Source organism: Protomyctophum bolini (genome assembly GCF_963924005.1).
Source record: "Protomyctophum bolini genome assembly, chromosome: 4".
Classification (NCBI taxonomy): Eukaryota; Metazoa; Chordata; class Actinopteri; order Myctophiformes; family Myctophidae; genus Protomyctophum; species Protomyctophum bolini.
In genome coordinates this window covers 50,605,775-50,629,139 of record NC_137865.1, presented here as the reverse complement: position 1 = coordinate 50,629,139, position 23,365 = coordinate 50,605,775, and the positions used below count along the sequence as shown (strand labels likewise).

The 23,365-nt window shown below is 46.9% G+C and overlaps 1 protein-coding gene across 1 annotated transcript in view; it reads left to right on the top strand.

Annotated features, from left to right (window-relative positions):
* Positions 1–1,168: 1,168 nt before the first annotated feature.
* slc6a15 (solute carrier family 6 member 15) overlaps positions 1,169–23,365 on the top strand; it is a gene marked incomplete at both ends in the record, with an annotated part of 29,991 nt that continues 7,794 nt past the window's right edge. The window contains 9 exons of the mRNA XM_080760855.1: positions 1,169–1,511; positions 7,359–7,516; positions 8,880–9,006; positions 10,526–10,707; positions 17,475–17,585; positions 18,736–18,977; positions 19,392–19,584; positions 21,302–21,494; positions 23,202–23,361. Coding sequence (XP_080616981.1) covers positions 1,169–1,511; positions 7,359–7,516; positions 8,880–9,006; positions 10,526–10,707; positions 17,475–17,585; positions 18,736–18,977; positions 19,392–19,584; positions 21,302–21,494; positions 23,202–23,361 — 1,709 coding nt within the window. The remainder of the gene's footprint in view (positions 1,512–7,358; positions 7,517–8,879; positions 9,007–10,525; positions 10,708–17,474; positions 17,586–18,735; positions 18,978–19,391; positions 19,585–21,301; positions 21,495–23,201; positions 23,362–23,365) is intronic.

The window sequence follows — 23,365 nt, the reverse complement described above, 5'->3', positions numbered from 1 at the left end:
TAAACATTCTACTGTGTTTGTAAACATTCTACTGTGTTTGTAAACATTCTACTGTGTTTGTAAACATTCTACTGTGTTTGTAAACATTCTACTGTGTTTGTAAACATTCTACTGTGTTTGTAAACATTATACTGTGTTTGTAAACATTATACTGTGTTTGTAAACATTCTATTGTGTTTGTAAACATTCTACTGTGTTTGTAAACATTCTACTGTGTTTGTAAACATTCTACTGTGTTTGTAAACATTCTACTGTGTTTGTAAACATTCTACTGTGTTTGTAAACATTCTACTGTGTTTGTAAACATTCTACTGTGTTTGTAAACATTCTACTGTATTTGTAAACATTACACTGGGTTTTAAACATTATGTTATACTTTAGCTATTGAAAAAAAAAGCAGATCTAGGCTTGTAGGTCTGCTATTTTTTGAAAGATCATGCACTCAAATTATCGTTAACTCAAATCTTTGCTTCTTTTTGCTGGGGGAGGCATATTATATTACATTATACTTTTTGGGGTCCTTGACATGAAATATTGAGCACCACTGATTACAGAAACATGAGGTTTTTCAGGAAAGCGATTAAAGTAAACGTCGACGTCGTGAGGCCTATAAATGGTTTAACTGCCGACCAGACGAGGTCAGTCTGCTATGTAAGAGTCTTTAACAAAAAAACAAACTTACAGTTAAAGTTGATTTAAAATGTATTTTCAGAAAACTATCCGAGGTGAGTCAGGTGACACACGTCATGTTTACACTCACACTGTCTGTGTCCTCTTCTCCCTCTCCCTCTCCCTCTCTCTCTCCCTCTCCCTCTCTCTCTCTCTCTCTCCTCTCCTCTCCTCTCCCTCTCCCTCCCCCTCCTCTTCCTCTCTCTCTCTCTCTCTCCAGACATTTGGTGATAATGAAGAAATAAACATCTCCTCCTCATCGCTCACCCAGACCGTCTCTCCCACCCCGTCACGTCCCTCTGTCACAAAAAAACCCCACAAATACCTCAATAACGCTCGCTGCTCGCAACGCCCCCCAGACCCACAACAAGTGACTTCTTTCCCCCCCCCCACCCCCCCCAAGGGACACCCCCCCCTCTCCTCCTCGCCCTCCCCCCCCCCCCCACCCCCCCGAGACATTAAAACCCAAGACGTTCCGAACCGAACCGACCCGTCGCAAATGCCCAAAAACAGCAAGGCCGTCAAGAGAGAGCTTGACGACGATGTCACGGAGTCAGCCAAGGACCTGCTTTCCAACGAGGACGTCCACGACTCCTTCAAGAAGAGCTCGCTGATCGTCAACGGCCATGATGGCGGCGGCGGAGAGGGGAAACGGGACGACCGTCGCGACGTGGAGGAGGGGGGCGAGGAGGAGGAGGGGGAGGACGTGGGGGGGGAGGAGGGGGACGAGTCGCGGCCCGCCTGGAACAGCAAGCTCCAGTACATCCTGGCCCAGGTGGGCTTCTCCGTGGGCCTGGGGAACGTCTGGAGGTTCCCCTACCTCTGCCAGAAGAACGGAGGGGGTGAGTGAGAAGTAACCTCAACATCACCCTCTAACCCCTAACCCCTATAGCCCCTAAACCCTAAACCCTAACCCTTAAAGGAGAATTCCATACTAAAAGGCTTTCTTACCTTTCTTTGTAGTTGTTACGTCCCCACCAAAGAGGTCCAGGTGTTATTTTGTGCAAAAGCTCCTTATTGGCTATTTCCCCTACCATAAGCCCTCAATGAATTGCATTGAATTGAATGGGAATTGAATGGGGCTATGGGGTGTTTTTTTGCTTATTTCCATCGCTCAAAATTATAATTTATTTGTATATATCCTCTCTTCATAATGTAAATAATATCCCAAGCGGCACACTTTACTACTTATTTCGATGGAAATAAGCGAACTAGCACAACACCCCATAGCCCCATTCAATTCCCATTTAATGCAATGCAATTCATTGAGGGCTTGTGGTAGGGGAAATAGCCAATAAGGAGTTTTTGCACAAAAAAAAAACCTGGACATCTTTGGTGGGGACGTGACAACTACAAAGAAAGGTAAGAAAGATAGCTGATCTACAAGCTCTCAACGCGTCGCGCTGTTCTCCTTTAACTCTAGCAGAACGATGATCGCATGTCGCCCGATCAGCAAAGACAATTACGGTAGTTTGTGAACTCTACCATGAAAACAAACAAAGGGAATTATATCAGCAGCAGCAGCAATTTAAAGGTCAATACCGACAATAAGCCACTCCGACCTACTTACTTACTTACTTAGCCTACTTACGTCCATTTGTAGGTCGTGGTACTAAAGACCCAGACCTTCGACAACAACACGGTCCATTGATAAATCATTACCGTGAGTTATGAACTAAAGCCTGTAGTGTACAGTGGTTCCCACAGTGGGGTCCTAAAGCCTGTAGTGTACAGTGGTTCCCACAGTGGGGTCCTAAAGCCTGTAGTGTACAGTGGTTCCCACAGTGGGGTCCTAAAGCCTGTAGTATACAGTGGTTCCCACAGTGGGGTCCTAAAGCCTGTAGTATTCAGTGGTTCCCACAGTGGGGTCCTAAAGCCTGTAGGATACAGTGGTTCCCACAGTGGGGTCCTAAAGCCTGTAGTGTACAGTGGTTCCCACAGTGGGGTCCTAAAGCCTGTAGTATACAGTGGTTCCCACAGTGGGGTCCTAAAGCCAGCCTGTAGGATACAGTGGTTCCCACAGTGGGGTCCTAAAGCCTGTAGTGTACAGTGGTTCCCACAACGTGGTCCTAAAGCCTGTAGTTTACAGTGGTTCCCACAGTGGGGTCCTAAAGCCTGTAGTATACAGTGGTTCCCACAGTGGGGTCCTAAAGCCTGTAGGATACAGTGGTTCCCACAGTGGGGTCCTAAAGCCTGTAGTATACAGTGGTTCCCACAGTGGGGTCCTAAAGCCTGTAGTGTACAGTGGTTCCCACAGTGGGGTCCTAAAGCCTGTAGTATACAGTGGTTCCCACAGTGGGGTCCTAAAGCCTGTAGTATTCAGTGGTTCCCACAGTGGGGTCCTAAAGCCTGTAGTATACAGTGGTTCCCACAGTGGGGTCCTAAAGCCTGTAGTATACAGTGGTTCCCACAGTGGGGTCCTAAAGCCTGTAGTGTACAGTGGTTCCCACAGTGGGGTCCTAAAGCCTGTAGTATACAGTGGTTCCCACAGTGGGGTCCTAAAGCCTGTAGTGTACAGTGGTTCCCACAACGTGGTCCTAAAGCCTGTAGTTTACAGTGGTTCCCACAGTGGGGTCCTAAAGCCTGTAGTATACAGTGGTTCCCACAGTGGGGTCCTAAAGCCTGTAGTATTCAGTGGTTCCCACAGTGGGGTCCTAAAGCCTGTAGTATTCAGTGGTTCCCACAGTGGGGTCCTAAAGCCTGTAGTGTACAGTGGTTCCCACAGTGGGGTCCTAAAGCCTGTAGTATACAGTGGTTCCCACAGTGGGGTCCTAAAGCCTGTAGTATACAGTGGTTCCCACAGCGGGGTCCTAAAGCCTGTAGGATACAGTGTTTGTTTAGTGTATATAGTGTTATTACTTGAGTCTTTGTTATTGTCTGCCATGTGACACAGCAAGTCCAAACCTACGGTCTATCTTGTATTTGGGTTTCAAGTTCAAGTGTATTGGTCGTTTAAAAAAGACAAGAAGCGAGTGGCTCAGGAAATAAATCCCAATGCATTTTGCCCAATAGGCTTTTCTTAAAGTATTTATTTAAAGACGGTTACGCCGCGGACAAAGCCAACTCGGATCGTGACAAATCATGACAATGAACACAATGTTTTGGGGCCGATCAAATCATTAGAAAGAAGAAAATAAAGGCAGGAAAGACAACACTATATATTTGTTTTGTTTTTATTCTTATAAATTATTTGATCGGCCCCAAAACATTGTGTTCATTGTTATGATTTGTCACGATCCGAGTTGGCTTTGTCCGCGGCGTAACCGTCTTTAAATAAATACTTAAAGAAAAGCCTATGGGAGAAATGCATTGGGATTTATTTCCTGGGCCACAATCGTTCTGAAAGGGGGAGGGACTGCGACGCTCTATATCTTTACATCTGGTTTTATATAGTTATGACTGTAGGCCTATATATTTACCCCTGGTTTTAAAGTTATGACTGCAGCCCTATATATTTACACATGGTTTTATAGTTGTCTCCACCAGGCTGAAGGCACGGGGAGAGAGTATGTTTTATTGTCTCCACCAGGCCGAAGGCAGGGGGAGAGAGTATGTTTTATTGTCTCCACCAGGCTGAAGGCATGGGGGGAGAGTATGTTTTATTGTCTCCACCAGGCCGAAGGCAGGGGGAGAGAGTATGTTTTATTGTCTCCACCAGGCTGAAGGCATGGGGGGAGAGTATGTTTTATTGTCTCCACCAGGCCGAAGGCATGGGGGGAGAGTATGTTTTATTGTCTCCACCAGGCTGAAGGCATGGGGGGAGAGTATGTTTTATTGTCTCCACCAGGCTGAAGGCATGGGGGGAGAGTATGTTTTATTGTCTCCACCAGGCTGAAGGCATGGGGGGAGAGTATGTTTTATTGTCTCCACCAGGCTGAAGGCATGGGGGGAGAGTATGTTTTATTGTCTCCACCAGGCCGAAGGCATGGGGGGAGAGTATGTTTTGCACTGTTTTAGTTGTACCAGTTTGTGGCATCCTCTCTGGTATTCCCCAAGCGGAGTGATTCAAAGTTATTAATCCAGACATGAGGCTGGCTGTGACACAGTGTAACAGGAGACAGACCTCTCTCCACAACCACAAGGCAGAGACACCTGCTGTGTCCACCTGTCCCTGTCCCTGTCCCTGTCCCAGGCAGAGACACCTGCTGTGTCCACCTGTCCCTGTCCTGTCCCTGTCCCAGGCAGAGACACCTGCTGTGTCCACCTGTCCCTGTTTGCTGTTCTAGTTCACATGGAAGTCTCTAAGGTTTGGGGTGAAAACAATGGAGGCTGGCTGTGGGTGTGTTTCCATGATATTTCCACGTCAACATGCATTTCCGCAATTGTGTTTTCTTTCTTTTTTTGCACACAAACAATGAGCTAGAAATAGATATCTTAATATCACTCTCAGCACAATGTTTGCAAACGCACGCAGGCCGAAGTCTACTGAACTTGAACACAGTATATTTTGCGGCGGTGGTGGCTCAGGGGTAGAGTGGCTGGATGGTAACCACAAAGGTTGCCAGTTCGAACCCTGTGGGCTCCCCCAGAGTTACTGTCGAAGTGTCCTTGAGCAAGACTCTGAACCCCAAATTGCTCCTGATGTGCAGGTTGGTGCCTTGCATGGTTTCTGCTGCCATCGGTGTGTGAATGTGTGTGTGAATGTAATGCACAATCTATGTAAAGGTGTGTGAATGTGTGTGTGTGTGAATGGGTGAATGTAATGCACAATCTATGTAAAGGTGTGTGAATGGGTGAATGTAATGCACAATCTATGTAAAGGTGTATGAATGGATGTGTGTGAATGTGTGAATGTACGTAATGCACAATCTATGTAAAGCGCCTTGGATAAAGGCCGCTATATAAATGCACCATTTGCGTTGAACTAAATGTATTTAGAAATCCATGCCGTTACACCTGCATCTCCACTATAGCTAAAGCGCCCGAAAATAGCTGATCTACAAGCTCTCAACGCGTCGCGCTGCGACGCGTTGTGAGCTTGTAGATCTGCTATTTTCAAAAATAATTGACCAAAAGTGCACCTCTTATGGGACGTCAGCCCCCTGGCCTCTCCAACACTCTCTGCACGTCCCTGGTGATAGCGCCCCCTATACGTCCCTGGTGATGGCGCCCCGTAGCTGCACGTCCCTGGTGATGGCGCCCCCTAGCTGCACGACGTCCCTGTGAAAGAGGAAACCACAGATATAGCACGAAAATAATGCTATCTGTGATTTGTCTTGGTGACAAAGCTATAGGTTGCCAGATTCTGTGAATGAAACAAGTGACCAGGTCTATGAAAACAAACCCAAATGAAGCAACCGGTTTCACCACTTGAGTCCTATTGCATCATATCCTATTACATCAGCTGTGTGCGTGCGTGCGTGTGTGTGTGTGTGTGTGTGTGTGTGCGTGCGTGCGTGCGTGCGTGCGTGCGTGCGTGCATGCGTGCGTGTGTGTGTGTGTGTGTGTGTGCGTGTGTGTGTGTGTGTGCGTGTGTGTGTGTGTGTGTGTGCGTGGTTGTGTGTGTGTGTGTGTGTGTGTGTGTGTGTGTGTGTGTGCGTGCGTGTGTGTGCGTGCGCGTATGTGAGACAGAGAGAGAAAGAGAGAGATAATTGCATGTTCTGTGGCGCTATAACAGGCCAATGTGAAAAGGGTGGGATACATTCCTCAGCCTATAGCAGGAAAGTCTGTGAAAGATTTCACGTAAATTGCAAAACGCTGCGTTCATGATTTGAGGCTTTTTGTGTCAAAACTGGCCAATCTTGCAAACTATGAAAGCCAATGTTAGCCAATCAGGATGAAATATGAAATATCGGACAGAGCCGTCTTGAACACATGACTGTAGAGATACTGTGTAAGGATTTGTGGGTTTTTTGGACAAAATCTGGAGGAGTAATAGCAAAGTAATGTGTCCCAAGAAACTAGCTAGCCTAGCCAAAGAGTTTGTTTGCTAGCGCTCTGGGAGAACAGAGCGGCTGAATTCTTTGTTTTGATTATAGGTGGTGAACGCCGGTGCTGGTTTGATCCACGGCTTAGAAACCGTTTCAACCAATCAGATTGCTTCCTCGAAACGAGCTGTTGTAGACTGTCCCATTAAACAGGAGCTGTCTGACCTAATGTAATCTGTCCCTCTGGGCAGGATCCATGGCAACCCCACACCTGAGAACTGATAACTTAACAGTCAGTCAGTTTGACCTATTCACAGACAGATAGATACAGAGATCTCCATGTGGGACACAGACAGACAGACAGACAGACAGACAGACAGATACAGAGATCTCCATGTGGGACACAGACAGACAGACAGACAGACAGACACAGAGATCTCCATGTGGGACACAGACAGACAGACAGACAGACAGACAGACAGACAGACAGACAGACAGACAGACAGACAGACAGACAGACAGACAGACAGACAGACAGACAGATACAGAGATCTCCATGTGGGACACAGACAGACAGACAGACAGTTAAAACGGGTGCTATGACAAGTTGACTTAATACTTGGTATTATTAGGTTCTCAAGTTGCATCGTTCTCAAGTAGGCCGACGGGCACGTACAGGTCTAGTCTGACCTAATCGTGTAATGTGTCCTACTAAACCTAGTGTCCTATCTGACCTACTGTACTGTGTCCTATCTGACCTACTGTACTGTGTCCTACCTAGTGCCCTATCTGACCTAGTGTACTGTGTCCCCTATACAACAGGAGCCTACCTGGTCCCCTATCTGATCCTCCTGATCCTGATCGGGATCCCGCTGTTCTTCCTGGAGCTGGCGGTGGGCCAGCGGATCCGGCGGGGAAGCATCGGCGTCTGGAACTTCATCAGCCCTCGACTCGGAGGCATCGGCTTCGCCAGCTGTGTGGTGAGTGGAGAGCTCCTAAGTTTGATCAAATATGCTCTATATTAGTTATGTATTTATTTAAAGCAGTGGCTCTCAAAGGTGTGATCCAGGGACCCTAATGGTTCCTTGAGGGGGTTCCAAATGGACCCTTACAGGTCTGTAACTCTGAGAGTGTAACACATGGACCCAAATGGACCCTTACAGGTCTGTAACTCTGAGAGTGTAACATATGGACCCAAATGGACCCTTACAGGTCTGTAACTCTGAGAGTGTAACATATGGACCCAAATGGACCCTTACAGGTCTGTAACTCTGAGAGTGTAACATATGGACCCAAATGGACCCTTACAGGTCTGTAACTCTGAGAGTGTAACATATGGACCCAAATGGACCCTTACAGGTCTGTAACTCTGAGAGTGTACTAGTACAAATGGAACCAAATGGACCCTTTTATAACTTTTAACTCTGATACTGTACAAATGGAATCAAATGGGACTCTTATGGGTCCATCTGGTTTTACTCTCAGAGTTATGGGGGTCCTTCAAATTAAAAAGTTTAAGAACCTGTATGCAATGGCTTATCTCTTGTAAAAAGAGAGACCAGCCTATTCTCCAAACCATTATCTTATGCTTTGCTAGGTTGTACAAAATAATATTGGGTCAATTTAATTTGCAGGACTCACCTCACGCACAGCTGCCTTGTCTGTGTTGTTGACATGACATGGGCTTGCAGGACAGAACTTTTATTTGTGACAGACACATAGTTCCTTTGCAGACAATACAATCTGCGTCTCATTGGTCAGTCACAAAGCTAAGAAAACAGTAGCCTACTTTTTCTGCATGTCAATGATGATGAGATAGTTCTTTGGCATGTCAAGCTTTCCTCACGGAGAGCACAACAGTCTATCTGCAGACAGCAGAGCAGCCAGCGAGCCTTTCTCTGCTCTGCTCTGCGGTCGGGACCAGTGCTGTCAGACTCAGCGCGCAGCGCATTACGAGTTAATAATACACATTCCGGGGTTCGGGCTGAAAGTCCACCTCTCACAGTGTTTTTCCACTACGAACCATTGAACGTGCATTGTAATACACATTGCTCTGAATGGTCTGTGAGCGTAGGCTGCGTAGCGATACATATACAGGCGATGCGTGTAAAACCACGGACATTTGAAGGAATTTATAAAACCCCCCCGGACTGCCCGGACAGCCCCCCAAAAGAGGACTTGTCCGGGCAAAAGAGGACGTATGGTAAGATGTCGTCCTCCCTACAGGTGTGTCTCTGTGTCTTAACGATGTCGTCCTCCCTACAGGTGTGTCTCTGTGTCTTAACGATGTCGTCCTCCCTGCAGGTGTGTCTCTGTGTCTTAACGATGTCGTCCTCCCTACAGGTGTGTTTCTTCGTGGCGCTGTACTACAACGTGATCATTGGCTGGAGTTTCTTCTACTTCTCCCAGTCCTTCCAGCAACCTCTGCCGTGGCACGAGTGTCCACTGATCAAGAACAAGACCACGACATGTAAGTGTACACCAGCGGTTCTACTCCGAGTCTCTCTCTCGTGTGACTGAACTTCTCACCCTATATCTCTAAGGGAGACGCCAGCCACACCCGTTGAAGAAAACTCATTTTGGCCGCTTGTATTCGCAACCTTATTATTTCAGTCATGACCTACACTTCATGACCATATAGGTGAGAGTAGGAACACTTCATGACCATATAAGGTGAGAGTAGGAACACTTCATGACCATATAGGTGAGAGTAGGAACACTTCATGACCATATAGGTGAGAGTAGGAACACTTCATGACCATATAGGTGAGAGTAGGAACACTTCATGACCATAGGTGAGAGTAGGAACACTTCATGACCATATAGGTGAGAGTAGGAACACTTCATGACCATATAGGTGAGAGTAGGAACACTTCATGACCATATAAGGTGAGAGTAGGAACACTTCATGACCATATAAGGTGAGAGTAGGAACACTTCATGACCATATAGGTGAGAGTAGGAACACTTCATGACCATATAAGGTGAGAGTAGGAACACTTCATGACCATATAAGGTGAGAGTAGGAACACTTCATGACCATATAGGTGAGAGTAGGAACACTTCATGACCATATAAGGTGAGAGTAGGAACACTTCATGACCATATAAGGTGAGAGTAGGAACACTGCATGACCATATAAGGTGAGAGTAGGAACGCAGATTGCTCTGTAGACAGAGAGCTTTGCCTTCTGGCTCAACTCTCTTTTCGTCACAACAGTGAGCGGTACAATGCGGTAAAATGTTAATGTTACAGGGAATGAATAGGGACGCCGATCTATATGCTTCATATTATATCTATGCTCAATTATGCTCAATAAATATAATATTATTCTAAGTTCACTCTAAGAGTTTGTCTGACTGAAATACATGAACGGAGGTGATCCACTGACTCCTGGGTTGTGGTTATCTGTCTGCGTTGTTGTCCTGACAGTGGCCTTGTGGTTAAAGTGTCCGCCCTGAGACTGGGAGGTCAGGGGTTTCTATCCCCGGCCGGGTCAAACCAAAGACTGTAAAAATGGGACCCAATGCCTCCCTGCTTGGCACTCAGCATCAAAGGGTTGGATTGGGGGGGGGGGGTTAAATCTACTAATCAAATGATTCCTGAGCGCGGCACGGCTGCAGCTCAGCGCTCCTTGGCTGCAGCTCACCTCTCCTTGGCTGCAGCTCAGCGCTCCTTGGCTGCAGCTCACCTCTCCTTGGCTGCAGCTCACCTCTCCTTGGCTGCAGCTCAGCGCTCCTTGGCTGCAGCTCACCTCTCCTTGGCTGCAGCTCAGCGCTCCTTGGCTGCAGCTCACCGCTCCTTGGCTGCAGCTCACCGCTCCTTGGCTGCAGCTCAGCACTCCTTGGCTGCAGCTCACCGCTCCTTGGCTGCGGCTCACCGGCTGACCGCTCCAAGAGAAATGGGTCAAATGCGGAGAACAAATTTCACTGTGGTAAAACGTGTGTGACAAATCGTATACGACTTTGACTTTGACTCTTTGTCCTCAGATGTGGTCCCAGAGTGTGAGAAGAGCTCCGCCACCACCTACTACTGGTACCGCGAGGCGCTGAACATCTCCGACAGCATCGGGGAGGGCGGAGGTCTCAACTGGAAGATGACCGTCTGCCTGCTGGCCGCCTGGTCCATGGTCTGCCTCGCCATGATCAAAGGGATCCAGTCTTCGGGGAAGGTGAGTCACAATTAAGCAATATTACACGAGAGGGTGTGGGTTAACGTGATTATTGCCACGACAGTGATGCGGTCAGGAACGAGACGGACTAGCTAGCCTAGCCACCGAGTTTGCTAGCGCTCTGGGAGAACAGAGCGGCTGAATTATTTGTTTTGATTAGGTGGTGAATGGTGCTGGTTTAACCCACGGCTAGAAGGCTGTTTCAACCAATCAGATTGCTTCCTCGAAACGACCTGTGGTAGAATAAAGGCTCATACATAGTCTGGATTTACGGTGGTGAGGTGACCACCGAACTACAACATGTGACGTCACTGAGGTGACCGCCGAACTACAACATGACGTCACTGAGGTGACCGCCGAACTACAACATGACGTCACTGAGGTGACCACCGGACTACAACATGACGTCACTGAGGTGACCACCGAACTGCAACATGACGTCACTGAGGTGACCGCCGAACTACAACATGACGTCACTGAGGTGACCACCGAACTACAACATGACGTCACTGAGGTGACCGCCGAACTACAACATGACGTCACTGAGGTGACCACCGAACTACAACATGACGTCACTGAGGTGACCACCGAACTACAACATGACGTCACTGAGGTGACCGCCGAACTACAACATGACGTCACTGAGGTGACCACCGAACTACAACATGATCCGTCACTGAGGTGACCACCGGACTACAACATGACGTCACTGAGGTGACTGCCGAACTACAACATGACGTCACTGAGGTGACCACCGGACTACAACATGACGTCACTGAGGGGACCACCGAACTACAACATGACGTCACTGAGGTGACCACCGAACTACAACATGACGTCACTGAGGTGACCACCGGACTACAACATGACGTCACTAAGGTGACCGCCGGACTACAACATGACGTCACTGAGGTGACCACCGGACTACAACATGACGTCACCGAGGTGACCACCGAACTACAACATGACGTCACTGAGGTGATCACCGAACTACAACATGACGTCACTGAGGTGACCGCCGAACTACAACATGATGTCACTGAGGTGACCACCGGACTACAACATGACGTCACTGAGGTGACCACCGAACTACAACATGACGTCACTGAGGTGACCCACCGAACTACAACATGACGTCACTGAGGTGACCGCCAAACTACAACATGTGACGTCACTGAGCCGCGTTGAAGAGCAAACCAACCGCCACTGCTCCAGCCCTTCTCTCTGTTTTTTACTCACCACCGCTCAACGTTATTTCAGCTCCGGTGGTCACCTCACCACCGGAGCGGTGGTCACCTCACCGCCGGAGCGGTGGTCACCTCACCACTGGAACGGTGGTCACCTCACCGCCGGAGCGGTGGTCACCTCACCGCCGGAGCGGTGGTCAGCTCACCACCGGAACGGTGGTCACCTCACCACCGGAGCGGTGGTCACCTCACCGCCGGAGCGGTGGTCAGCTCACCACCGGAACGGTGGTCACCTCACCACCAAAAATCCAGACTATGAATGGGCCTTAACACTTCCATCACAGTGGAGGGGATGTACAGTAGAGTACAGTATAGAGTACAGAAACTTGCAATGGGGCCTGGTTTACAAGATACTACGTCAGTGATACCCATGTATGTATATATGTATATGTATACCTGTCTAACTCCACCCAGTTTGCTGCTAGCGCTCTGGGAAAACAGAGCAGCTGAATTCTTTGTTTCGATTAGGTGTGGAGTGGTGCTGGTTGGATGATGATGGTTCATGACTCTCGTATTTCATACGAGGGTCATGGCGCAACTGCAGCCTGTTTTACGCGATCGCTACATTTACAATTCTAACGTATATTATATAAACATTCCGATTTCAAATTATAAAGTACTCACAATTTGTCCCACGGGTGTTAGTTAGTTGCTGCACCAGCGATTAGCACTGCTGCATTCCGTGTTCTTTAATAAAAAAGCATTTTTATCCGAGCTGTTATTTTGCCATTGGCTTTCAACTATACGTGCCCCTATCGGTCGGGAGGAGTGTGTTCGATATAGGCACGCTGACAGCCCTGCCAATACAGACCAATAGGCGAGTGCGCTCCCGGTGTGCAACTGTGGATTTCCCCAAACGAACCCCGTTTGAGAAAAGTATCCGGGGGGCGCTCATATAAAAATGCTTTTTATTAAACAACGCGGGATGCAGCAGTGCTAATCGCTGGAGCAGCAACTAACTATAACACCCGTGGGACAAATTGTGAGTACTTTATATTTGAAATCGGAATGTTTATTGCGAACGCAGTGATTGCGAATGCAATGAGCACTTACTATGAGACCTAGCAGATCATGTCTGTGTGTGTGTCCGTGTGTGTGTGTCCCCCCTTTGTGCCCATATATGGAGCTGAGTGATTTGTTTGTGATTGATGCAACACACTCCATATTTGGACGTATAGCTGCTTTGGGGACTCCTTATATGGTTATGGCTAAGTTAAAAACGTAACTTAAAAATAAATCTTAAAAAAACCCAAATATGTACGAGCTGCGTTCGCTTCCCGCGTTTGCGCGTCTTACTGGTAATCATCAGGGCAGTCATGTTTCAGGGCTAATGATGATGATGATGATGATGATGATGATGAAGATGATGAATCTCATGTGATGTCTCACATTTCAGAGCTTATACTTAATTCTGACCACAGATTAGTGGAGCAGAGCTGACATTATGATAGCGTGACTGACTGGCCTGTGGACGGATTAACCCGTTTTGACCTGAGATCAAATTATAAAAAATGTCTTCTACATCCTGACAGTTTTCATTCTGACCTGAGATCAGATTCTAAAAAATGTCTTCTACATCCTGACAGTTTTCATTCTGACCTGAGATCAGCTTCTAAAAAATGTCTTCTATGTCAGTCGCTCTTCGATTAAAAAAAAAAATAGCAGACCTACACAAGCTCATAGCGCGCCACTCGGTGGCGCGCTATGAGCTTGTAGGTCTGCTATTTTTCAATAGCTTAAAGCATAACATGATGCTAACACCAAAAGGGGTTCCCGCGCCCAGAATGGGTTAACCCGTTTTAACCTGGGAACCATTCTACAAAATGTCTTCAAAATCCTGACAGGTTTCTCGAAAAAAAAAACTATGTTTCTATAATGTCAGTGGTTCTATATGTCAGTGGTTCTATATGTCAGTGGTTCTCAAACATTTTCATGTCATGGACCCCAAAATATAATATCTGACATTGGCCGCCGACCCCTATCTGATAATGTGTTTTTTTTCCAGGGACCCCCTCCCTAGAAAGCAAAAGACTTGAGTTAAAAACGTTCGCTCTGAAAGAATATATATTCAAAGATTTGCGCCACATTTTCACAAAAAAAAAAAAAATCACACACGTGTGAACTGAGTGGTGCAATTCCCACCCCCTCCCCTGCCCTCTCTCGCTCTCTCTCTCATTAGAGACACAGCACTATACCCCTCTCTCTGTTTCTGGCGCCCCCTACTGGTATAAATAAGTCACATACTCGTGCTCATACAGGTACACGGACATTGCTGGTTGTAGGAGTGGTTGCACCACTCAAAACATAGCAGACCTACAAGGTTCTCGGCCTCAACGGATTAACCGACAGGCTAAATGCTTGCATTTCTCTTTGCAAACTCACTTTTTTTTCATCTTTATCCTTCCAGGTTTTTCTCATTTCACATGACAGGCATTAGTCGCTGCACTTCTTCCAGGTTGTGTTTTTTTAACCCATTCTGGACGACGGGAAAAACCCCTTCATGGTGTTTTAAAAGCTGTTTATATACTTTAAAGCTTTAAAAAAAATAGCAGATCTACAAGCACCGAGTGCCGCATTATACTATTTTAGAAAAATCGAAGAACGACCGACATAGAAACATAGCTTTTTCAGAAAACTGTCAGGATGTAGAAGACTTTATTTTTATCTGAACTCAGGTCAGAATGTGTTAAAGGCCAGATGGGCCTCACGCAGCCAGCCAGCCAGCCCTCCTGTCTGCGTGGCCCTTCTGTCTGCGTTGGCCCTCCTGTCTGCGTGGCCCTCCTGTCTGCGTGGCCTTTCCACTTGGCAGTGTATAGAAGCAGACTTCAGTTCACTGAAGAGGGCCACCGTGAGTCGACAGCGTCCAATGCTCTTTGAAGCTCCATCAGAGCTATGCCAATTCAAAAGAATATTAACCCATTCTGACCTGAGATCAGATTCACACGAGGTTTCCACTGGACACACACTGGTCTGATTAACCCATTCTGACCTGAGATCAGATTCTAAAAATGTCAGTCGTTCGATTTTTCAAAAATAGCAGATCTACAAGCTCGTAGCGCGCCACTCGGTGGCGCGCTATGAGCTTGTAGATCTGCTATTTTTCAATAGCTAAAGCATAACATGATGCTAACACCAACATGGGTTCCCGTTCAGAATGGGTTAATGGCCTCGTCCAGACCCAGCCGTGCTCACAAAGGCCTGTCCCGAGGGCAATATATCCCCGCTGGGATCTGCCTTTCTCTCCCAACGCTATAGCCCCTTTAGGCCCCACGTCCAAATGAGACAAACGTTCGCTCAGAAAGAATAATATATATTCAAAGATTTGTGCCGCATTTGTATGGTTTTTCAAAAAATAGCAGACCTACAATAGCAGACGCATTGTTATGAATTTTCAAAAAAAAGCTCTTCGCTATGAGCTTGTAGAGATTGTGGTATTATATTTATTTTATTTTATGTTGTATATTATGTAATCTGCCTCGTATAAGGATCTGGAGTGTCAGTTTTGGGTATTCACGTGATCATTGTTTTGCAAAACCGTCATGACGGTTTATTGTAATTGTTTATGTAAAGTGTAAAAAAAAGTGTCTTGTAAGTCCATATATGGGCGGGGCTTCTTTGGAAGCGTGACACTTAAATAAAGAATCAATCAAAAAAATGTAGATCTGCTTTTTTTCAATAGCTAAAGTATAACCTAATGCTTAGTTAACCCATTTTGGGTGGGAACCCCTTTTGGTGTTTGGCATTATGATATGCTTTAAGCTATTGAAAAATAGCAGATCTACAAGCTCAGAGCTTGTATAGGGTCTGCTATTTTTGAAGAATCGTGACAAAAGTGACATGAAAGTGTTTGAGAGAACGACTGACATAGAAAAACATTTAGCATTTTCAAGAAAACAGTCATGGATTTTGAAGACGTTTGTGGAATCGTTCCCAGGTCAAAATGGGTTAAAAAAACACCCCAGAAGGGGTTCCCGTTCAGAAGGGGCTAGAGTCTGTATGGGTGGTGAGAGGGACCGCTTCTTCTTGTTTAACCCATTCTGAACGGGAACCCATTCTGGTGTTAGCATCATGTTATGCTTCAGCGATTGAAAAATAGCAGATCTACAAGCTCATATAGCGCGCCACCGAGTGGCGCGCTACGAGCTTGTAGGTCTGCTATTTTTGAAAAATCTAAGAACGACTGACATTTTTAGAATCTGATCTCAGGTCAGAATGGGTTGATCAGACCAGTGTGTGTCCAGTGGAAACCTCGTATGAATCTGATCTCAGGTCAGAATGGGTTAAGGTTGCCATGGTTCTGCGCGCTCTTCTGCTGGGCTTGATTTAGTCAAGAATGTGGTGAAAAGGATGGAGGAGGAAGGGAGACATTATTTGGTTTATGGCCGTGAGAGAGAGAGAGAGAGAGAGAGAGAGGGAGAGAGAGAGAGAGAGAGAGAGAAAGAAAACCTCATCACGCGTCACCGGCACATGGTTGAAACAACCCGGTTATGCTTAAAGGACCACTTCACCACTTTTCAACCTATCTTCATATAATAGGTCCTCACTAATAATCATGAAAGAATGGCGCTTTTTTTCCCCTACTCGGTCTGTGTCTCATAGGAGGGCTGTGGGCAGTTCAGAAACCGTCCTCCAGTGACATCATCGATGGGGAATACAAGCTAATAGAAACTGCAGGCTTTCTAGTCTCTGGAGTGAGTGTGGAGTGAGTGTGGAACTATAGTGGTCCTCTGGAGTGAGTGTGGAACTATAGTGGTCCTCTGGAGTGAGTGTGGAACTATAGTGGCCCTCTGGAGTGAGTGTGGAACTGTAGTGACCCTCTGGAGTGAGTGTGGAACTATAGTGGCCCTCTGGAGTGAGTGTGGAACTATAGTGGTCCTCTGGAGTGAGTGTGGAACTATAGTGGTCCTCTGGAGTGAGTGTGGAACTATAGTGGTCCTCTGGAGTGAGTGTGGAACTGTAGTGGCCCTCTGGAGTGAGTGTGGAACTGTAGTGACCCTCTGGAGTGAGTGTGGAACTATAGTGGCCCTCTGGAGTGAATGTGGGACTATAGTGGCCCTCTGGAGTGAGTGTGGAACTATAGTGGCCCTCTGGAGTGAATGTGGAACTATAGTGGCCCTCTGGAGTGAGTGTGGAACTATAGTGGCCGTCTGGAGTGAGTGTGGAACTATAGTGGCCCTCTGGAGTGAGTGTGGAACTATAGTGGCCCTCTGGAGTGAGTGTGGAACTATAGTGGCCCTCTGGAGTGGCCACTATAGTGGCTATCTTGGTGCTGTAGCAAATCTTGTGGACCAGACCCATTGCAAGATGCTGTACTCTGTCGTCGACCCTAAGCCATTCCAACCTGTCAGAGTGGGCAGGGGTGAGGTGGGTTCGGGGGGACTGCGACTGTATGTAACCAAATGAGCTGTTCTGAGCTGTTCCCATTGGCTGCAGGTGATGTGACATCATAGTGTGTCTGTATGTTCTGAGCTCTTCTCATTGGCTGCAGGTGACATAATGAACCGTTCTCATTGGCTGCAGGTGATGTACTTCAGTTCCCTGTTCCCATACGTCGTCCTGATCTGCTTCCTGGTTCGAGCTCTTCTCCTCAAAGGGTCCGTAGACGGCATCCGGCACATGTTCACCCCCAAGGTACTAATATAACCCCCAAGGTACTAATATAACCACATGTTCACCCCCAAGGTACTAATATAACCACATGTTCACCCCGAAGGTACTAATATAATCTGAGTGCCGCGCTATGAGCTTGTAGATCTGCTATTTTTCAACAGCTAGATTATAACATAATGCTAAAAACACCAAAGGAAATGACCCGGGGGTTATTCAGACTGAAGGCCCTGTCTCTGCTGTCTGTCTCTCCTCTGGACATCATGTTGTCCTCCTGTCTGTCTCTCCTCTGGACATCATGTTGTCCTCCTGTCTGTCTCTCCTCTGGACATCATGTTGTCCTCCTGTCTGTCTCTCCTCTCCAGCTAGACATCATGTTGTCCTCCTGTCTGTCTCTCCTCTAGACATCATGTTGTCCTCCTGTCTGTCTCTCCTCTCCTCTGGACATCATGTTGTCCTCCTGTCTGTCTCTCCTCTAGAAGACATCATGTTGTCCTCCTGTCTGTCTCTCCTCTAGACATCATGTTGTCCTCCTGTCTGTCTCTCCTCTGGACATCATGTTGTCCTCCTGTCTGTCTGTCTCTCCTCTGGACATCATGTTGTCCTCCTGTCTGTCTCTCCTCTGGACATCATGTTGTCCTCCTGTCTGTCTGTCTCTCCTCTGGACATCATGTTGTCCTCCTGTCTGTCTGTCTCTCCTCTGGACATCATGTTGTCCTCCTGTCTGTCTCTCCTCTAGACATCATGTTGTCCTCCTGTCTGTCTGTCTCTCCTCTGGACATCATGTTGTCCTCCTGTCTGTCTGTCTCTCCTCTGAACATCATGTTGTCCTCCTGTCTGTCTCTCCTCTGAACATCATGTTGTCCTCCTGTCTGTCTCTCCTCTGGACATCATGTTGTCCTCCTGTCTCCTCTCTCCTCTGGACATCATGTTGTCCTCCTGTCTGTCTGTCTCTCCTCTAGACATCATGTTGTCCTCCTGTCTGTCTCTCCTCTCCTCTGGACATCATGTTGTCCTCCTGTCTCCTCTCTCCTCTGGACATCATGTTGTCCTCCTGTCTGTCTCTCCTCTAGACATCATGTTGTCCTCCTGTCTGTCTCTCCTCTAGACATCATGTTGTCCTCCTGTCTGTCTCTCCTCTCATGTTGTCCTCCTGTCTGTCTCTCCTCTCCAGCTGGAGATCATGCTGGAGCCCAAGGTGTGGCGTGAAGCGGCCACCCAGGTGTTCTTCGCCCTGGGCCTGGGCTTCGGGGGCGTCATCGCCTTCTCCAGCTACAACAAGCGGGACAACAACTGCCACTTTGACGCCGTGCTCGTGTCCTTCATCAACTTCTTCACCTCCGTGCTCGCCACGCTGGTGGTGTTCGCCGTGCTGGGCTTCAAGGCCAACATCATGAACGTCAAGTGTGTCACGCTGTGAGTATGTCCTAATGCTCTCATTCCATAGCTCTAATGCCCTCTAGGTCCATAGCTCCAATGCCCTCTGGTCCATAGCTCTGATGATCTGATCCATAGCTCTAATGCTCTGGTCCATAGCTCTAATGCTCTGCTCCATAGCTCTAATGCCCTCTGGTCCATAGCTCTAATGATCTGGTCCATAGCTCTAATGCCCAATACCGAAATCGAAAATTAAAATATATAAAAAATAATAATCGAAGAGTGACTGACAGAAGACATTTTTTTAAATCTGATCTCAGGTCAGAATGCGTTAAAGAACCACCATTCTTCTGAGCGTTAGAATCTGATCTCAGGTCAGAATGGGTTAAACAAGTCTTGTGTCAAGCATAAAACCGAACACCCCTTTAATTTTGACCAATTATTGAATCCCAGGAACGTTAAGAAGATGGTGGCCTTGCTGGGCAGTGAGATCAGCCCCAGCCTCATCCCTCATCACATCAACCTCAGCGCTCAGGTCAGCGCTGAGGACTACCAGCAGATGACCGCCATCATCAGAGGAGTGACGGAGGGCGAGTACCCTCGCCTGGGGCTGGACGCCTGCACCATCGAAGAGGAACTCAACAAGGTACAGAATGAAGGTCCGCAAGGCCAAGTATAGGCATGTAACGATACACTCAACTCAACGATACGATACGTATCACGATATGACGTTCAACCATACGATTTTTCACGATATTTTCAACACAATGAGGGTCTCCTCCCAGTGGGACGTTATCCTTGGTCTGTCCCGGGGTCTCCTCCCAGATATGCCAGGGACCCAAGAGAAGATTATTACGGCTCTAGCCGTTATTCTCAACCCGTTCATGTTCCTGGAAGATGATTGTAAACTTGGATTCTAGTGCTAGTTTTGATCACTTCTTAAAATAACTAATGACCGAAAATACCAAATCTACAAGCTCACAACACGTAGCTTTGCGACGTGTTGTGAGCTTGTAGATCTGCTCTTGTCGGTTGGCAGCATGCTTTCACAGATGACTCACTGAAGACTTCTATAATAAATCTGTGGTGGCGAGTGACTGAGAACTGGGATCCATTTAGACCCGAGGACCATTCTACAAACGCCTTCTAAACCTTGACAGTTTTCTGAAAAACTTTATGTTTCTAGATGTCATTGGTGCTCAACCTTTTTCAGGTCAAGGACCCCAAAAATATATGTAATTGGCCGCCGAACCTGTCAAGGAAATGTGGAATGCGTGTACATTTAAGGACGTCATAAACCAAGCCATGAGAAGCTGTTTTCTGTGACCTGTGACATGTGTGGTCTGGAGGTCTCTGATGTCATGTGTACAAGACCCACCCACCCCTGGGGTGGGGGGTAATAATGTATTTAAGCTGAAACCTGACTGAGATGTGTGGAGTCAGTACGGTGTTCCATTGTAAACGCTTCACTGCTGTCTCCGTATTCGAATACATTCTATTCCAATACTCTGAAACTCTGACTTGTGTCTGTCTCTTTATTGATGTTTCAACTATCTTATAAGTGCTCACTGGCAGATTTCTTTAACAAACCCCATCTGAAAATATGTTGTTCCAGGGACCCCCCCCCCCCCCCCAGAAGCAAAGATTTGAGTTAAAAAGAACATTCACTCTGAAAGAATATATATTCAAAGATTTGCCCTACATTTTCACGATTTTTCAAACATAGCAGATCTACAAGCTTGTAGATCTGCTATTTTTCAATAGCTAAAGTATAACGTAATGCTTAAAACACCAAAAAGGTTTCCCGACCGAAATGGGTTAATCTAAGAGTATGTCCATTATTTATCATGCTGTGTCTTAAAGGACCACTTCACCACTTTTCAACCTATCTTCATATAATAGGTCATCAATAATAATTTTGAAAAGAAAGGCGCAATTATTTTCTACTCGGCCTGTGTCTCATAGGAGGGCGCCTGTGGGCAGTTCATAAACCGTCTTCCAGTGACATCATCGATGGGGAATACAAGCTAATAGAAACGGCAGGCTTTCTAGTCCTGAAAAGTTGCAATGCGAAAATGGAAGCCGTCGTTCAAACGATAATGAAAATCTAAACATTTTTGTAAAAAAAAGTCTTGTTTAAAAAATAATCTGCCTAATGATGATGTCACTGGTAGACGGTTTCTAAACTGCCCACAGCCCTCCTATATGAGACACAAAAAATCGTGCCATTTTAGCATGATTATTAGTGAGGACCTATTATATGAAGATAGGTTGAAAAGTGGTGAAGTGGTCCTTTAATGTAAGTCGCTCTGGATCAAGAGCGTCTGCTAAATGCCTAAATTGTAAATTGTCTCCCCCTGCAGGCGGTGCAGGGAACGGGCCTGGCGTTCATCGCCTTCACGGAGGCCATGACGCATTTCCCGGCCTCTCCGTTCTGGTCGGTGATGTTCTTCCTCATGCTGGTCAACCTGGGCCTGGGCAGCATGTTCGGCACCATCGAGGGCATCCTCACGCCCCTGGTGGACACCTTCAAAGTCCGCAAGGAGTTCCTCACAGGTGGGTTTGAATCAACGCATAGTGACTGAACCGGAGACTGAACCCCCCCCCCCCCCCCACCCCCCACCCACAGTATTCATTTTAGTGGGGTTTTGCGTAAAACCCTAATTTTTTTATTTTTATTTAACCATCCGTCCCTCTCCCCATGCAGTGTGTGTGTGTGCTATCTGGCCCTAAACAGAGAATACACAGTGGCAGAATACCTGAGCACCGTGACCGACCCAAAACAAAGACAAATCTTAACTAGGTACAGACTCAGTGAGCACAGTCTCGCGATCGAGAAAGGCCGTCATAGGCAGACCTGTATCCCGAGAGAAGACAGACTATGCACCCACTGCACACAAAACGAAGTGGAAACCGAGCTACACTTCCTAACCATCTGTCCATTGTACCAAGACATCAGAGACACATACTTCCCACAGATTACAACCACACACAGAGATTTTGAAAACATGACCAATGACAAAAAACTCCCATATCTGCTGGGCGAAGTACAACAATGTGCAAACACAGCAGCAAGAGTTGTGAGTTGCTGTGATAGGAGAAGGATATCAAACGGAACACAACCACCCTAAAGACTAATCATTGTGTATATTCCTGCACTATACCGGCATCGAGTGATCTTGGTACATAGAATTTGATCTATTGAAGATTCTGACTTTCAAATGTACATCATTCTTGTTTTGATTGTATTGCTGTATTGTTGTATTGTTCTTTCTGCTTTGGCAATGTAAACGTATGTTTTCTCATGCCAATAAAGCCCTTTGAATTGAATTGAATTGTGTGTACACAGTAAAACCTAGCCCCGCTCGGGAACCCTACGTACAGTTTGTTTACACTACACTTTACGTAGGGTCCCGTCCCATCTCCCCCAGGCTAAATGTTACACAGACGTACATTCCTTCGGAAACATCTGTGCTGCGGCTTTTGAGTGATTGTGATACGTTTCAAAAGAAGCATATAGGAGCTATAGGAGACAACGGAAACGTCTGAGAATTTTCCTTTGGGCGCAGAAGCCGTTAAGTATTTTTAATCTGTGTTTGACCGTTTCGGCAGCTCTGAAAATCTCTCTCTCTCTTCCTTCATTCCTTGACTTCCTTATTGACATGCCGTTGTACCGCCTCCAGCACCGACAGTGGCTAGCTGCGCGTCCCTACGTTCCTGCCTCTGATTGGCTAGCTGCGCGTCCCTACGTTCCTGCCTCTGATCTGCTCTGTCGCAGCTAGCCACTGTTGGTGCTTTTTTTACCCACCCTTCTATGTTTAAATTAATTGCATTACTAAAATCTGAAAAACAAAAAGTAATCTATAAATTGGGTGCTTTTCTGAAAAATGTTCTTCCACTGTACAAATAGGGAAAGCCTTCCGATATGTCCATGTATATCGTGTAATCTGTAATGTATTGTATACTCCCGATTGTATACTTTTATGAATCTGTGCTCCAAACCATGTGATCATGGTCGTGAGTTAAATAAATGATGATGATGAGAATTTCAGAGCTGCCAAAACGGTCAAACACAGATTAAACACAGATAAAAACCCTAATGCGTTAACCCTTTCCTCTCCCCTGCAGTGGGGTGCTGCCTGTTGGTAAAACCCTAATGCGTTAACCCTTTCCTCTCCCCTGTAGTGGGGTGCTGCCTGTTGGTAAAACCCTAATGCGTTAACCCTTTCCTCTCCCCTGTTAACCCTTTCCTCTCCCCTGCAGTGGGGTGCTGCCTGCTGGCGTTCTTCATCGGCCTGCTGTTCGTGCAGCGCTCAGGGAACTACTTCGTGGCGATGTTCGACGACTACTCCGCCACGCTGCCTCTGCTCATCGTGGTCATCCTGGAGAACGTGGCGGTCGCCTGGGTCTACGGGACCGATAAGTAT